The sequence below is a fragment of the Lutra lutra genome, chromosome 5 (genome assembly GCF_902655055.1).
Source record: "Lutra lutra chromosome 5, mLutLut1.2, whole genome shotgun sequence".
Taxonomy (NCBI): Eukaryota; Metazoa; Chordata; class Mammalia; order Carnivora; family Mustelidae; genus Lutra; species Lutra lutra.
Window position 1 is genome coordinate 43912957 of NC_062282.1, and position 17605 is coordinate 43930561.

General features: G+C 49.7%; 1 protein-coding gene across 2 annotated transcripts; it reads right to left on the reverse strand.

Moving 5' to 3' along the window:
• Nucleotides 1-3713: 3713 nt before the first annotated feature.
• On the reverse strand, nucleotides 3714-15155 carry ATOX1 (antioxidant 1 copper chaperone). 2 transcript variants are annotated; one of them, XM_047730725.1, is made up of 4 exons: nucleotides 14994-15155; nucleotides 9564-9639; nucleotides 6687-6855; nucleotides 3714-3845 (listed from the first exon to the last, which is right to left on the reverse strand). In XM_047730725.1, exons 1-3 carry the CDS (start codon nucleotides 15096-15098, stop codon nucleotides 6731-6733), a joined length of 306 nt encoding a protein of 101 aa, XP_047586681.1. In that variant the 5' UTR covers nucleotides 15099-15155; the 3' UTR covers nucleotides 3714-3845; nucleotides 6687-6730. The 2 variants fall into 2 exon arrangements, with proteins under 2 accessions (XP_047586681.1, XP_047586682.1); XM_047730726.1 differs by lacking the exon at nucleotides 14994-15155 and adding an exon at nucleotides 9940-10078.
• Between the last annotated feature and the right edge of the window lie 2450 nt (nucleotides 15156-17605).

Genomic DNA, 17605 nt, shown 5'->3' on the forward strand with positions numbered 1-17605 from the left:
AAAGATTTATTTATTTATTTGAGAGTGAGCAAGAGAGAGAGAGTATGAGTGCGGGGGAGGGGCAGAGGGAGAGGGAGAAGCATGTGGTATTTGATCCCAGGACCCTGGGATCATGACCTGAGCTTAACTGACTGAGCCACCCAGGTGCCCTGGCATGTGAGGATCTTAAGGCTCACAATAGCCCCATGGGGTATGTACATGTATGACCCCCAACTTCCAGGAGAAAACCGAGCTGCACAAAAGAATCAAGCTTTCCCAAGTCACTGCGGTTATTAGGTGGTGAAGGAAGAATTTGAATCCAGAGCTGCTAAAGTCCAGAGGATGTTGGACTGGGCCAAAGGAGAAAGCCAAGTTGATAGAACTATCAGCTGAGCTGCCTCGGTTTGGGTCTGGGTGTGTTGGGTTGGAAGAGTCCAGCCCACTGAGACTCTCCCTTGTGCAGGGCAGAGCCCTTGGGGAACCTGGCCAGTCCCAGAGAGCAGCATAAAACCCTGGAAAGAAATCAAATGTCCATCAACAGGTGAATGAATAACCATTCATGGAGTGTGGTAGAGCCATACCATGGAACACTTACTACTCGATCATAATGAGACACGAGTTGTTGCTACCCATAACAACAGATGAATTTCAAAATAATCATGTTGAGTGGGAAAAAAAAGACAAGAAATGAGTATATACTGTATGATTGCACTTATATAAAAGTCTAGAACATTTAAACTAATTGTGACAGCAGAATGGTAGTTGCTTGGGATGAAAGGAGGGGTGGAAAGGATTACCAAGGGACCTGAGGAAACTTTCTGAGGTGATCTAGTCACTCTCTTGATGGTGGTGATCATTTCATGAGTATGTTTGTTTGTGCCTTTAAAAATCATACATTGGAGTGTAATTTATTGAATGGAAGGAATCATACCTCAATAAAGCTGTTTTAAAAACTCAAAAATAAAAATCTTGAATTTAACAGGTCAAGAGAGAAGGTGACTAGCTTCAGCTCACTCAGCACGTGGAGGGGCTCCCTCTGGGACCCAGACCACCATGGGGCGGGGCAGGGTGGGGGGGTGCAGCCTCACTCATGTCCAGCCCCCAGGCTCTACCTCCAGCCCCTTGATGGGCAGACAGCTTCTCTGTAGCTGTGGGCTCTGTCAGCACTGAGCAAACCAAGGCTCTGGTCACAGGATGGATGGTTGACAGAGGCCAAGTGGCTGGGAGCTTTACCCCATCAGTCCCAGAAACAGTGACAATGACAGTTATTGGGTATTAGAGGTCACTCTAGGCTGTTGTACTCACCACCAAGGAACTTTGACAAAAATATAAGCCTCCAGAAAGGATTAGACCAGGCAATCTCTTCCTTTTAAAAGATTCTCACAACAAATATCTACTTTGCACCTACCATGCTCCAGAATCTGTCCTCGTCCACTGTCTCATGGGGACCGGATAGGATAGAACGACATCAGTGTAAGGGCATGACGGACGATAAACACCCCTCGAATGGTACCTACTACACCCCCATCAAATATTCCCTCAGTGCCTGTTCTGTGCTTGGCCTGATGCTGGAGGACAGGAAAGACACGTGGACAAAGAGCTTTGTCCTACCCCTGAGGCTGGTGCGATCAGTGCTGTGAGGGCCAGGAGAAGAAATAAATTACTTCCAGTTGTGGAGAGGCTTCATGGAAGCTGTGGTATGTAAGGGAGGGAAAGGAATTTGTGCATGGAGACAGGCTGGTGGGGAGGAGGCAGGCAGAGAACATTCCAGTTAAAGCAGGCAGCACGGCCAAAAGCACAATACCTGGGGGACACGGGAGCAGCCTGGCTGCAGCTGCGGCAGGCGCTGCGGGAGGCCCTGAGCAGTGCGTGGACACGTGGGCTCCCCACTCCCACCCCCGCAGAAGCTCCCCGGGTGAACTCACTTGCTCTGTGGGCAGCCAGCTGCGCTGCGGGTAGGCGTGGTAGCTTCCCCTGCCCCTCTGGAGCCTCAAAGAACAGAACCCAGCGCCTCGGCTGGAAACTCAGATGGGGGGTTGAGTGGGTGGGGGGAATCCTCCCCAGCCCAATCGTCCCAAGCGGCACCAGTCCCTCAATCCTGGGGCGTTCTCAGTGGGCCAACCAGCCTGAACCAGCCCTCCCGGGAGGCTCTGAAAATGGGAAAACCCTCAGGTTCATCCTCGCAGAACTCACTGGACTGGTCTTAAACAGTCTCCTGATGGCCAAACCCAAAGGACACCGCCATCTGGTGGCCAAGAAAGTCAGATGAGGGTTGGGAGCGTCTCTGCGGAGGGCCACAAAGGCAGAAACGGTTGAGAATTAATATTTTCATAAGGGGACTGAAATTATGCTAGCATGCAGCTTAGAGTTGGAACAAAATCTTGTTTCTGGCTCCCGGAGGTGCAGGCGTTATCCATGTGCAGTGGAGGAAGCTGCCTCTGGGGAGATGAGGTGAGGGCTCTAAGGTCACAGCTGGGTCACAGCTGCAGAGCTGGGTGGCATCCAAGCCCAGCAGCGCTGGTCCCCCATCAGTGCCCCATAAGTGGATTAAGTGATTCTCAACGTGGGGCACCCAAAATCCTTTCAGAAGGCAAAGGGGGGGGAGAAACTATTTTCATAAGATGTCTTTTCCTTTCACTTAGGATCATACAGTGAAATTTTCCGGAATCTAAATGATGTGCAATGGCTTCATCTGGTCCCAGTGGCTAATGGAATGTGTGCTCGTGTATTCTTGCATTTCAAAAATTTAATTTCTAATAAGGCATAACCTACATGACCAAAAGCTTTTTGAGATACACAATGATACTTTTTATGAGTATGAAAGTGTCCTAAGACAATAAAAGTTTGAGATCTTCTGGTTTAAAGAAATATATATTTTTCAATAAAATAAAGCTACACACAATAAAATATTCCCTTTGTTTTGACAAAATTGGATGAACTCTGTGAGACACTAATTTTTAGGTTGACTGGAATTCTGTCATTTTCTGTAGACCTATGATTAATGAAATACACACAAATGAGTGAAAAAAGTGTTTCCTGTCTAACTGGTAAGCACAACTTGAAGTGGTTTACACATGTCACCTCATTTACTCCACACGGCCACCATTTATAGGAGATGCTATTATTACATTTTATGCCTGTGCACACCAAGAAATTAAGTGGCCCAGCTGGAAGGTACTGGAGCTTGGACTCTGTCTCAGGCAGTCTGTCCTCAAGGCTCTACCCACTATCCTAACTGCTATAAGATTTAACATCCCTTCGGGGCACCTGGGTGGCTCAGTGGTTTAAGCTTCTGCCTTCAGCTCAGGTCATGATCTCAGGGTCCTGGGATCTAGCCCTGCCATCGGGCTCTCTGCTTGGCAGGGAGCCTGCTTCCCCCCCATCTCTCTGCCTGCCTCTCTGTCAAATAAATAAATAAAATCTTAAAAAAAAAAAAAAAAGATTTAACATCCCTTCAATGCAATGCAATGCACCTGATGATAGAAGTCTTCCAAAATATTGAAAACAAAGGGGAATCACCCACCTGCCCCAGCATCTTCACTTAGTAGATGGGAAAGGTGATGTACAGAGAGAGGGAAGTGACTTGCCCAAGAACCCAGAGCGAAGAATCACCACTGGTCAGGCCTGGTGCTCCCGCTGAGGAGCCCTGAGAACCCCCACCCAAGTAAATGTCGTAATTAACTCCTTCGTAGCATGTAAGCAAGTAACATCCAGACATTGCAAGAGACAACACCTCCAACAAAAGTGGCTCAACTTTATTGCAGGGAAGCTAGAGAGGAGCAGGGCAAGTGAGTGTCTCTGCAAGAACTGCCGTCGCTGGACATGATTGCCAGGCCCCGGGTCTGTCTGGAAGGCAGATCAGCAGCCTGGAAGAGACGAGAAGTTAAGTGGAACGAAAGCGCCATCTGCTGTGCATGTGCAGGTATTGCAAAAGCGGCAGAGTTTTCACTAAGGGGCGCTTGTGGGAGGTGACGTGGGAAACCCAGACGCTGGAGCAGAACTGGCACCCAGTGTTCTGCCCTGCACTCTACTCCCACCACAGCTGTCATACTCCGGTAGGCTGGAACCCACTAATCTCACTAAAGCCGATCTCTGCCAACGCCTTCTTCTGGGGGACTTCTAGGGCACCCAGGATGGTGCTCCCTCTCCCGTTTCAGTTCACACTGGGAAGTCAGTGAACAAAATCACAAGCAAACCAATCTGCTGATGAACAAATAGTCAAGACGACTTTACGACCCAGAAACTCTCTGATTCCCATGCCTGGCTTCAAACCCATCACTGGGGAGCGTCTTAAACCAGACGGAGACGAGATGCTGCGGGGATGTGTGGGGAAAAGCTCCACGGGTGAGTCTCACCAAGTACTGTGCCTGAGTCTGCGGGAGCCTTTCCGTACTACACGTACTTGCTGACATGCTTGCCTAGATACAATTAGCTGGTATCCAGAATATGCTTCAAAATAACAGGCAGAGATGAAACAGAGCAGATTTATCAGTGGATCTGGATAATGGGTACACGGGGATTCATTTTACTACTCATATGTTTAAAACTTCCATAATAAAAAAGCAAAGATAAATAAATTAATTAAAAACTATGAGAATTATTCAGCCATGGAAAGGAATAAAGTGCTGATCCGTGGTACAGCTTGGATGAATCCTGAAAACATTATGCTAAGTGAAATCGTCTGGTTCTCTTGAAATGAACCATCCAGAAGAGGCAAGTCGAGAGGCCAGATGCAGCTTAGCGACTCCCAGGGCAGTGGACAGTGGCTCAGGGTATCTTTCTGGGGTGATAAAGCTTTGAAGCCAGAGTTGCACAACATTATGAATGCAGTGAATCCACTAAATGTTATGTGACTTTCACTTAAAAACTGGGGCGCCTGGGTGGCTTAGTGGGTTAAAGCCTCTGCCTTCAGCTCAGCTCATGTTCCCAGGGTCCTGGGATCGAGCCCCACATCAGCCTCTCTGCTCAGCAGGGAGCCTGCTTCCTCTTCTCTCTCTTTGCCTGCCTCTCCGTCTACTTGTGATCTCTGTCAAATAAATAAATAAAATTTAAAAAATAATAAAATAAAATAAATTTAAAAACTACTATGAGAAGGGGCACCTGGGCGGCTCAGTCATTAAGTATCTGCCTTCAGCTCAGGTCATAATCCTGGGATCCTGGGATGGAGCCCCACAGAGCCCCACATGGGTCTCCCTGCTCAGTGGGGAGCCTGCTTCTCCCTCTGCCACTTCCCCTGCTTGTGTTCCTTCTCTCACCGTCTTGTCAAATAAATAAATAAAATCTAAAAAAAAAAAAACAAAAAAAACTACTATGAGAAGACCCATCAAGTTACCCACAGTTTACAACTGGCAGGCATTACTGTTTTCGCTGAACAAGATTCACAGGCTCAGGCCAGGAGTCTCCAATGCAAGGGGTCTGTGTTGGGGCTTCCCCGTGTGATTCGCCTACTCAGGAAGTTCTGGCTCTTCCTTCCCTCCATCCTGTCTCTTCAGAGCACTTTCATCAACCGCAATCTTATAACCTGACACGGAGGCCCCGTATGAAACAGGGCGGATGACCAGGAATAGGCAGAGAAGCCCAGAGCGCCGCCCACACTCTCCAGCAGAACCCCTCAGGATGCAGGAACCATTGACCAGCACTGATCCGCAGCATGATGGAAACATTATCTTCTCCTTGAGGGTCGGCCTTCACTTTCAGAAGGATTTCCCAGTAACCCCCACACGGCAGGAAAATAGGATAGAGGTTGTGGCCCTGTTCTACAGCTGGAAGAGTCTCCATAATGTAAGAAGAATTGAAAGTCACAGCGTGAAATGAGGACATCATTAGTCATCCTGGGCTCATCCCTGACCATGGGCTGTGTCCAGAGACAGAAAGAGCATGAGGAACACAGACGCATCTGACATGACCTGCATGTGACGTCACCCCATACACAGGACACGGCCATTAGCCTACCAGTCCCCTGCAGCTGGTCTCTGCCTGGGGGGCTCTCATGGGCCCATGAACAGGGGACAAGGCCACTGGCTATGACAGAACTCTGATTCAGGATGCCTCTCATCCTGCCTCTTCCACTCTACTGTGTGGGGCTTGGGTCATGTCCCCTCCCCTCTCCGGGCCTCATGTTTCTCAATGGCACTGAGCGCCAAACCACAGGAGGGATGTGGCAGTCACTGCAATTCGAGCAGGACAAGGGCAGTGATGGCCAGGGAGGGCTGTGCCGTGAAGGATTCTGAAGAGGTATTAGATCACTAAATGAGGCCTGTCCTGGTCCCATAGTGAACAGTCCAGCACAGTGCCACACTTGCATGCCTCTGCGTTGTGGACAATTAAAGGGGACGTGTCCTCCAGCTTGGACATGGAGGATTGCTTCTGTACCATCGGGGCTGCGGCCATGCTCAGGAAGCCGACGGCGGTTCCGAGCAGAGAGAGAGGCCAAGTTGAATTAACTTACCTGGTCATTGCACAGAAGCATGAGGTCCAGGGCACAGGTGTCCTCTCGGATGCGACAGTTTATCAAAGGAATGCTTAGTCTCATATACTCTACACTTAAGCCCTGATGATCATGAGATGCACTCCCCAAGTCAAGAAAGGGACCCTGGGAGACATAACACAGTGCTCTGCATACTCTCAGGGGGCTGTAAGGACTCCCTGAATGCGAGATTTGCATCAGATAATGAAATATGTTGCATGAGGGCTGGAGCCTCACCCACCTGCTCCCTTTGGTCCATCTTGGGCCCAGGGATCTGGGCCCTCGCTACTTGGGGCCGAGGTAGGAAACAGCCTTTCCTGTTTTCTCCAGGGTTTCCAGCAGAATGTCCACGCTGTGGTCAGAGCTGATGCAAACCTTCTTGTTGGGAAGGTCAATGTCAAACTCAACTCCTGCAGGAAAAGGGAAGTGGGGTATGTGGGGAGGAAGCAGAGATCTTCCCAGTCAGAGCCAGAGAGTTCAGGCTCCAGAGTTTGGACTCACAACCACCTTCCCCTTTCCTCCATGCCAGGGATCAACAAACTCTTCCTATAAAGAACCAGAGTCATGTTTTAGGCATCTGGGGCCACATGGACTCAGCTGCATGGTCTTCTCTCTCTGTGTATTGCTTTTATGCCCCTTTAAAAATGTAAAAACTATTCTCAGCTGTACAAAAATAGCCTGTGAGCTAGATTTGACCTATAGACTACAGTTTGCCAATCCCTGCTCAACACTGGGGCTTCTTTTAAGTTTTCTTTTCTTTTTATTTCAAAAATAATTAATACAGGGGCATCTGGGTGGCTCAGTGGGTTAAAGCCTCTGCCTCTGGCTCGGGTCATGATCCCAGGGTCCTGGGATCGAGCCCCGCATTGGGCTCTCTGCTCGGCAGGGAGCCTGCTTCCTCCTCTCTCTCTGCCTGCCTCTCTGCCTACTTGTGATCTCTCTCTGTCAAATAAATAAATAAAGTCTTTTAAAAAATAATAATTAATACAGACACACCATTAAAAAAAAAAAAAAGGAAATATTTCTGAATAAAACCAGAAAGTAGAAGGCCTCCAGAAGTCACTAAAACAGCATGGCATCTACCCAGTTCTTCTTCCAGACAGACAAGTAAAAAGTAATTCCCCCGAATGGCATCGTACTACATACGCCGGTCTTGCTATATTTCACTTTCCAGCGTCCAGGGGAATCTTGCCATCTCAGTACATACAGACTTACAGCATTCTCTCTTTAACAGCTATACTACATTCCAAAGTGTGGACACCCTGTACATCCACTTGGTCCCCTGCTGCAATGGTACAGTAAATATACCAGAACATATAAAACTTGTGAAAATATTTCTATACCATGAATTTACAGAATGGAAATTGGTGAGCAATGGACTGGCACATTTTAAATGCTGATATTGTAAAACCACCCTCCTAAAGGGGTGTGCCAACTTCAAGGCACCCTCCCTCCCCCCCCAGAGCACTCCATGGAAATACCTAGAACGTGTCTGGTTGAGACAATGGAATGCGGAGGGAAAGCCCTTACAGGTTCTAGGCCTGGCTTCACCACCGACTTGGATGACTACAGGCGGATCCTGCCCATTCTAGGCCTCAGTTTCCCCATCTGTACATGACAGAATTGGGGGTGGCCAGCCCCTATGGTCTCTCCAGTTCACATATGCCATTAGCTGGGATTCCTCAGGCCCAGCACTGCTCATCTAAGTCTCCAACTAATCCTCTCAACACAACTTAAAAGGCCACCCAAGTGGGGACAGTTGTGAAAGATGGGGAGAAACCGTCCAAGTTCAAAGGGAGATCCCCAAACATCAAAGAGCCTTCAAAAGCCCATGGCACAGATTTAGTCATAATGTCTGAATTTCTATCTGACAGAAACTGAGGGAAAAAAAAACGTATCGTGTCCTCGCCACACACTGGATTTTTGTCTTTTGGTTCGAAGTATCTCCTTCTTCTTTAGGATATATATTTTGGTGGCATCATACAGCTGCAAGAAAGTCTGGGATCATCTAACCCAGTGGGTTTCAAACTGTGCTCCTTGAGCCCAGATTCCCGGTTGGGTGTCCTCAAGCCATCAAGAGCGAAAGCAGGCTGGCCATCACCCCTCACTTCATCCAGAACATGTCATGTCATACTTGGAGGGGCTTCTGAGAAGAGTGTCACAGCAGAAGCTGACGTACGCTGACATGCCTACATGCAGCGAGGGAGACTCTGGCCCCAGGGAGATGAGGCCACAGTCACATGGCATGTCAGCAGCCAGGATTTTCCTACTGCTTCAGATGCTTTCAAATTAAGATTCCAGTTTCCAGGACTAGAAGCCACCACTGACTCACTTTGGGAAAGTCCCTTCCCTCCCAAGCTCTGGTGTCAACGCCCCCATCCCACAGATGGAAAGGCCAGCTCAGAGGAATGCTCCGAGTGCTAATGGGATCACATCCACGTGGAAGCCCTCGGAAATCTGGGTATTATCTAGGGCTTTAAATGTGAAAAACCTTAGAAGACTGACTGCCCAGCACTCCCAGAACTCTGATCACAGCTGTCATTACCTCAAAGAGCCCCAGGGCCAGACCCCAGCCCTCTTTGGGCCTCAGTTTCCCCAGCTGGGAACTGAGGGGGCTGGATGAGAATAACTGTTTTCTAAATATGTCCAGAAGAAGCACTTTAGGACTTCTGCACACGACTTGAGTCAAAGTTCATTTTTTAAAACTACCACAATTTTCTAAACGTTAGCAGAAAAATGACACTCCAATGTATCGTATCCAAAATGATCACCGAAGATCACCAACATATTAACCGGTGCTGCCAGGACCGTGCGGCCAAATCCCAGCTCTGCCGCTTACTGACCGTGTGATTGCAGCAAAGTCGCTCAACCTCTCTGAACTTCAGTTCCCCCCCACTTATAATGGAGACAGTCCAAGGAGCCACCTAAATGGCTCTGGTGAGGAACAGATGATGCGGTCCACAGAGCCACCAAGCAGAGTACTGGGCACATGCTAAGTATGTACTTGATACATGTTAGTTTTCCTGTTATTATCAGCTCCAACTCAAGCTTCTCCGGCTCCGTGGCTGCACGTACTGGCCTCTCCCACATAAGCCCTAACGAAGGGCCCCTCACTCACCTCCCAGCTTGTTGAGTACCCGGCTGACCGCATTGGAGCAGCCTTCACAGGTCATGTCCACGGAGAACTCGTGCTTCTGAAACGAACAAAGGGGACCATGAGCCAGTCCTGCGGCATGATCCACACACCACAGGCCCACCCAGGGGCCAAGACAGAGCGCAGCAAGACAGGGCAAGATCCAGCTGTCATCAGGCTCACCACTAGCCTGTTTTTAAGCCCCACTCTGTTACAAAGTGGAGTTAAGTAAGGGTTTCTCCATCTTATACATTGTTGTATTGAAGGAGATAACCCCTATAAGGCCTTCAGCAGTGTCTAGCACATGATGAGTAAAGTCACCTGGGAAGCTAGTTTAGAAAAATGCTATTTCTAGTCTTACCTTCAAAATCTTGATTCTTGAGCTACAGTGTGGTCTCAAGACCACTGGTAACTCTGACATGGGTGGGCCCGTGGACTCTGAGCCATGCTGATCTGCTCTTATTCATGCATCAAAAGATCATCTTCTGCATTAGAACCACCCAGGAAAAACTACAAATTCTCATCAACAAGTGTGGGCTGGGGCATCTGTCACGGCTAATAAGTGTCTCTGGTATTCTGATACATGGAGATCACTGCTCTCAACCATGTGCCTCATGGTCAGGGGCAGCACCTTAAGTCCTGGGAAAGAAGGGATCTGCCTAGGCTCCCAGTGGGTTGGAGGCTGGGCCAGTAAATGCACCAGACTCCTCGACTCTTCCTCTGGGCTCAACATCCTACAGTCTTCAAGGGCCTAATGGCAAGCGTTGTTCAGTTCACTGCTGCAACCCGAGCCTTGAGCAGTGGCTGGCATACAGTAGGTGCTTACTACATTTTTTTTTGCGTGAGCAAATGATTGACACAGCTGGCTGAGGAGCTCTGGGTTGTGTCTGGCAGAATATGGCTGAAGGGATGTTATGTGACTTGGGCTTCTTCCTTGCTCTCTCTCTGGAGGAGGCTGGCTAAGACATCCTAAAGACCTCAAGCAATCCTACGGAGAGAGGCTCATGGTGAGCCCCTGAGAGGGAGCCATTGTGGAAGCAGATGCTCCTTCACAGCCGGCAGACATTTTCATGTAGCTTCATCAGAGACCCCGTGCGGGACACCCCACAGAGCTGCCCCCAGATTCCCGGCTCTCAGAAACTAAGAATTAATAAATGTTTACCTTTCCAACCACCGAGGTTTGGGGTCATTACTCAGGAGCAACAGATAACAAACTCTGAGAGCTTGGAGCCTGGTAGTACTCTCCATTAGGTCATTATTAACCTGTTTCACACCCCTCTTTTCTCTCACTTCAAACCACAATGGCTACATGTTTCATGGAGCATTCCAAAGTGGTTTTTGTTTTGTTTTGTTTTTTAAGATTTTACTTACTTATTTGAGAGAAACAGAGACAGAGAGAGTGTGTGAGCATGAGTGGGAAAGGGGGCAGAGGGAGAAGAAGAAGCAGACTTCCCACTGGGCAGGGCTTGATTCCAGGACCCTGGGATCATGACCTGAGCCAAAGGCAGATGCTTAACTGATGAAGCCACCCAGGTGCCCAAGCATTCCAAAATATTCCAGATTTGTTACCTCAACTGGAATTCTGGACATAGCAATGTTTCTTGCTGGAAAGACCTCAGGCAAAAATCCCCATGCTTTAAGAAAAAAAGAAAAAAAGCAATCCCTCTGCCTTAAGGGCCCCAGTCACCTTATCTTACAAAAAAAGTATTAGCCAACTCAAGTTCTCTCAACTTCAGTGCACAGAAGTATCCCTTGGGGACTTGAGGACATGGAACTCAGCAAACAGCTGCCTCTATCAGCTCTGAGGCTCTGGGCTAGGCCCTGGGGCTCTCTCCAGTTTTAACCCACTGGGGAGACACAGGGAGGCAAGGCCACACACCTGAGAAAAACTGGACTAATGGCTTCTCAAGCTCTTTCCAAGTCTCAGAACATGTTTGGGTCTGGCTAATTATCATGCTGTCCAGGGGAAACTAAGACCAAAAGCTAAGAGTTTGGTTTTTTCACTCTTTTACTGAGGCCAAATCTGCAAAACGTGCCTTAAAGAAAATGGTTAGTTTTTCTTTTCTTCTATGTTAAATACCTCTTATTCCTTTAGCTTATTCTATGACTACAACAAGGCAGAGGCTTAACCCAGTGAGCCACCCAGGTGCCCCATGAGCCGGTTTTAATAAAGTTTTATTGGAACACTGCTAAGACCACTGGCTTACTTTCACAATGGAATGGCAGAGCTGAGTAGTTATAAAGGGACCACGTGGTTCCTCAAGCCTACAGCATTTAAAGTATTCACCTGGGAGCAGCTGGGTAGCTCAAAGCCTCCGCCTTCGGCTCAGGTCATGATCCCAGGGTTCTGGGATCCAGCCCCACAACGGGATCTCCCTGCTCAGCGGGAAGCCTGCTTCTCCCTCTCCCACTGACCTTGCTTGTGTTCCTGCTCTCCCTGTCTCTCTCTGTCAAATAAATTAAATAAAATCTTTAAAAAATAAAATAAAAATTAAAAAATTTGCCTGGCCCTTTAAGAAAAAGTGCGCTGACTCCTGCTCTATAATAACCAGTAGACAATCCAGATTTGTCAATGGTTTGCACCTGGATGCCCACCCAAAGACTTAAAGGGCTTGCAAGACCTACATGAGACCTAAATACTGAGTGCTGCTGTGCGCCAAATGCTCTGTACACAAAATCTCAGTTCTCCCTTGGCTTGGAAAGGGAGCTAGAGACCCTGTTTTACTCCAGAGGAAACTGAAGTTCCCAGGGGTTCACGGAGCTCCCCACAGTCACGGGTGAGTCTGTGCCGAGGCAGGGATGTGAACCCAGGCCTTCCTGGCTCCAGGGACATTTTGTGAGCCATGGAGCAACCGACAGCACTGCCAGGGGCCACCCTGTGACCCTGACTCTCAGCAGGAGCTCGGGCAGCGGGACACCTCGTGAACAGGCACAGGGATAGGCGCCCAAGAATCTAATGTCAACATTTCCGTGAAGCCTTCTGCTGCGGCCTACAGAGCGCAGGTCTCCTTTCATCCTCCACAGTAGAGGTCAGAAGCCAGGAGGCGGCTTCTGGGGGACAAATGTTCCAATTCCATGCTCTTCCCCTAGACTCGGGGTTGCTCAAGTCAATTTGGGGGTGGCAGAAAATCTACTTAAGGACAGAGTAATCCATTCTTTACAGAGAATCCCAAGCCAGCCCCCTACTGCCTCAGCCCCTCAGACAGGGCTGTCACCTGTAAGGTTCTTTAAAGCAATGAAAAAGTTCAGTGAACTGTGCAATTCTTTAACAGAATCTCAGAACTAGAAGGACGAAATGCAGTGGAGTCACCTTGCCTGGCTCCCTCCCAGAGAAGGAAGTCTTTCTCAAATATCCAGGATATTGAGTCTTTGAATACAAAGTCGATTAGGAGTTTACTAATATTAATATTTGAATGTGGACTGCGTGCCAGGCATTGTTCCAAACACTCTGCACACATTACTTTGTTTAATCATCACAAAGTTCCCATGAGATGACCATTATTATCCTTTCTTGACAGACAAGGGAGCTGAGATTCAGAGGTTAGGTCACTTGCTTGGGGGTGACACAGGTAGTGAGGGAACCAAGTCGAGACTGAAAATGTCTTCAGAGCCTAAACTTTTAACCACTTGTTAAAAATGCGGTCCTTGTTAAAAGGGGGTTAGCACCTGCCCACCTCTAGTTCCACCCCACTTGTCCTAGGTCGACACCAGAGCTACCAGTTCTTGGGGACGAGCTAGGTTAGTGGCTATGCTACGTATTTTACTGGTGTTTTTCCAGGTAATACTAAGAGTCCTTTGAGGTCAGATTTTACCCCCCCCCCCCATTTTACAGATGAGGAAACAAAGGCACAGAGAAGTAAAGCGGCTTGCCCAAGGTCACCGGGATGAGAAGCAAGGGCACAGGTTTTTCAAAGAGGCTTCTGAGATTCCAAATTTTTGTCTGAGTAACTCTCAGGTGACACTCTGACCAGTTTTGACCACAGCCCCTTGACTAATAGCCTCCTTTCTGCAGTTGCTCATCTTGTGATACGGTGCCAAGTGCCCTCTTCATTCTGACCATCTGCTCTGGAGGGTCACTTGTCCAAATCTCCAGAAGTGAACACAGAATAGAGTGATCCTGAAGCTGGCCTTTCTCTCACTGCCACCCTCTCTGAAAAACTTGTGACCTCAACTATCCCAGTCGCAGGCCGGTTAATGCTGTCCTCCTAACATTGCCACAGGCAGCTTTGCTCAAGTAGGAGGGCTGATAATGTCAGCTTCTTTGTCCAAACTTTGTGCTGTCTGAGGATTTGTCTCAAGGCACCTGGCAAGGCCCAAGAGAAATGACACCTGAGATATTTGTGACTCAGCCCAGGGGGCCTCTGGGTTACCTGCCAGCTCCCGAAAGCTAGGCTGCTAAGACACAGGGCATCTGAGGGACACCTCTGGGTATCCATGTGAAGCAGAGCCATAAACTAGGCACCCTGGGGGAAACTGCTTAACACCACATGACCCCAACCGAGATCTACAAGATGTACTTGGCAACACAGCTTACTCTCAATCCGGTAGAACTACTTTTGTCTGGCATTTATTTCCCAAGTGGTCAGGCCTGGAGAGATGGGAGCCTGAAGATAAGGGGCTTAATTCTGACTCCACCCAACGCCTAAAGGAGACCTCCTTAGGTCTTAAGTTACTGGCTTCTCTTTTTATCTGCCGAAGTCCTTAGTTTCCTATCTACAAAACGAGACCCTGAGCAACCACGTATGTGCATTAAGACTGAGTGAGTGGCAAAGGCACCTAAGACCTGCTCATTCCTCCTCAAACTCTCTTTGAGCAACTGGCAACTTTTGAGCAGGTCCCTTAGAGTCTCCTAGGTTCATGGGTTCAGGTTCAGAAAGTGATCTGTAGGAAAAGTTCAGCGTCGCCCAGGGCTGAACGGAAATGGGCCAGAGTGGGCAGGGGGAAGGAAGGAAAACCACGGACCTCTGAAAACCTGGACCTCTGGAAACCTGCCCCGTCCAGGAGGCAACAGCCACCCGCCCCTCCCCCATTCTCCCTTTCAAGCCATTACCGCAGACAGGAGCAAACCGGGAAGGCGCGGGGACTAGACGTCCCAGTTCCAGCTCGCCACCCGCTCACTGGGTGATGTCTGCGACTCTGCCCTTCCCTGGGTCTGTTTCCCCGTCTATGCAGGGAAGAATTGGGACTATAACCCCTGGAGGCCTTGCAGCTACAATGTTCTGAGGCCTGACTCCTACATAAAACCCCTTTCGGATCGGATTTTCTGGAGGGTCGCAGAAGCTTGCAGTAGATGGGGAGAGAGTGAGAAGAGGGACAGGCAAAAGCCCCAGCTCCGGCCCAAGCCCTTGAAGGACGACGTGTGGCCGATCGGCGGCGGCCCGGGTCTGCGCGGGGCGGGAGCGAGGAGGCACTCACCGGCATGGCCGTGGAAGGGGTGGTGGCGGGGGTGGTGGCAGGGGTGGTGGCGGTGGCGGCTGCGGGAGCGTCACTGCTGCGGGCTCCGGGTGCTGGCGCTGCCATGCTTCCGGGGCTGGGCTCCGGGAGGACCCGCCCCTCCCGCCAGGCCCCGCCCCCACCGGCCGGCCGGCAGTTAGGCCCTGCGCCCTGGCCCCGCGCGCGGGGAGCCGCTGGGCAGCCGTTGGCCGCCCTTGCGTGGGGGCGGGGGGGGCGGAAACTCCCCCCTCGCGCACCGCCCTCTCGGCCAGCCTCCAACACCTACTGGTCGTTTTTAGACCACGTGCTCCGTGTCAGGTGCGTCTTACCTGCTGGGAATACAAGGGCCCCGCAGGGAAGACGACAGACTCCGCCCCTCCCTAAAGGGACAATCACATTTACTCGGGTAAATGAGTCCCAACCCTGAGCCAGCGCGGAGCTGAGTATCCTAGGTGCCCTCGTGAAAAAGACGTCGCCCAGTCGGGAGACGAGGAAGCAGGCGGTGAAAAGGCAGTGTTAGAAGGGCTGTATCCTGGGAGCAGAGAAAGGATCTCTAACTCAGACTGGAGTGTGTTGGGGGCGGGAGACAGTGTTCCAGAGGAGGCGGTTCCGGGCGGAGGTAATTTGAGTCAAGGGTGGAGAGTACACGTTCTTAGGAAGAAGGAAGAGGAGCTATTTGGGAAGGAGGGAGGCAGAGGGAACAGCAAGAGCACGAGTGGGGAGACAAGAGTGGGCTTGAGAGGCAGGCACAAAGAGAGGTGGAGAAATGAAGAGACAAGGATATGAGATCCACAGCCATGGGGGAAGACAATGAAGGCGGAGGTGCTCTAAGACACTAACAGAGAAACAGGCCTGCAGTCACACACACCCGCATCTCCCTACATCGGGGCGGTACGCTCTCCTTGGAAAGTCCAAGGAACCTGCCCGTCAGAGTCAGTAGTTTCAGAGAGCTCGAATCAACAGAACTGCTTGGACAGCTTATTAATAACCCAGATTTCTAGGCTTCGCCCTCGCTTCACTGCCCCTTACTCTCAAGGTATACTTTTAGTACCCCTCCTCTGCTTGGTTTGGGGAACCACTGGTTGAGGAAAACTGTAGTTTTAATACATGAAAGCTTTTTGAGAAAGTGTGCTCATTATTCATTGTTTCACTTCCAATTCACCCTTTACGTTTGCTCTATGAAAATGGATCTAGACCCTTTTGAATTTTTTAAAAAAGATTTTTACTTGACAGAGAGCGTGCACAAGCAGGGGGAGCTGCAGAGAGAGAGAGAGAAGCAGACTCTGCTGAGCAAGGAGCCTGATGGTGGGGCTGGATCCCAGGACCTTGAAATCATGACCTGGGCCAAAGGCCAAAGCTTAATCAACTGAGCCACCCAGGTGCCCCAATCTGGACCCTTTCAATATTTTCTTTTTCCTTTGCCCACTGGCAGGATGTTGAACCTTATTTGTCAGTAGAGGTCCTGGAGACACACTGGAGGGGGAAAGGTTTTCCTTCCTGGTTCTAGTGTGCTCACTCTCCAGGTCCTTGCCATGTGGGCCGTTGCCCCATGCCCATCTTCTGAGGATGGCTTCCTCAGCACCAGGCTCCTGCTGTTCACAGGGACTGGCAGCACCTACCAGCCAGCAGCTTCCTCCAGCGTCTGTCCTCCCTCGTGTACTTTCATAGCAGACTGACTTCAGTGAGGTGCCCCTGTGGCTAGCTTTTTCCAGCACCCTAGAGGGAAATTTTCCAGCCCAGAGGGTGGATTTCTAGCAAGTTCCACAAGCATGGCATCACAGCCACTTCTCTGCCATTCAGTGGGCCACGAGGCCTGGAGCCCAGCCTAGCGTGGGGGTTGGGAGAGTCTTCCTTGAATGCTCTATGGACTATCTTGGCCCTACCAGCAGTGGCTCCTCCTGTATCTCTACTGTTTCTATAGTCTTTAGAGCTCTCTTGTTACTAGCTGTTGCCTCATTATCACAGACTCATTATAACCTTTAAACTCTCCTTGTTCAACTTATGGTGTGGTTTCCCTCTCCTGATTAGACTCACACTGATACAGAGAGTGACCACAAGCTGTCTACCTCAGTTTAGGGAAAAGGCTGATGGATCCACCCTTGGCCTAGGCTCAAGGAACACAAAATGGAAGGGATAAATCTAGGCCAGGACCAGTCGCTGACTCACACTGGCCCTGAATGAAGAGGCCCACGTCCAGCATGGGGAGCGGAAGGAGGATGGGCATGAGAGCCTATCTTAGTCTGCTCTGACTGCTATAACAAAATATCACAGACTGGGAGAAATAAATCACATTTCTCACAGTTCTCACAGTTCTGGAGGCCGGAAAGTCCAGGTCAAAGTGCGGGCTATTCGGTTCTTGGTGAGGTTCCTCTTCCTGGCTTGCAGATGGCTGCATCCTTATTGTGTCCACATAGCAGAGAGAGCTAACTCGGGCATCTCTTCCTCCTTTTATAAGGGCACCAGCCCTATTGGATTAGGGCCCCACTCTTAAGATCCCATTTAACCTTTGTTAACTCCTCAAAGGCCCATCTCCAAACACAGTCACGTTGGAGGTTAGGGTCTCAACAGTTCAATCCATATACAACATATAGAAC

What these genes read in the sequence shown, in the direction of transcription:
- ATOX1 (XM_047730725.1), bottom strand. Translation starts at nt 15,098, where the DNA reads ATGGCAGCGCCAGCACCCGGAGCCCGCAGCAGTGACGCTCCCGCAGCC. An exon ending in CCCCTTCCACGGCCATGCCG is followed by an intron (nt 9,640 to 14,993) that starts GTGAGTGCCTCC and finishes TGTTCGTTTCAG; the next exon opens with AAGCACGAGTTCTCCGTGGA. An exon ending in GGTACTCAACAAGCTGGGAG is followed by an intron (nt 6,856 to 9,563) that starts GTGAGTGAGGGG and finishes CTTTTCCTGCAG; the next exon opens with GAGTTGAGTTTGACATTGAC.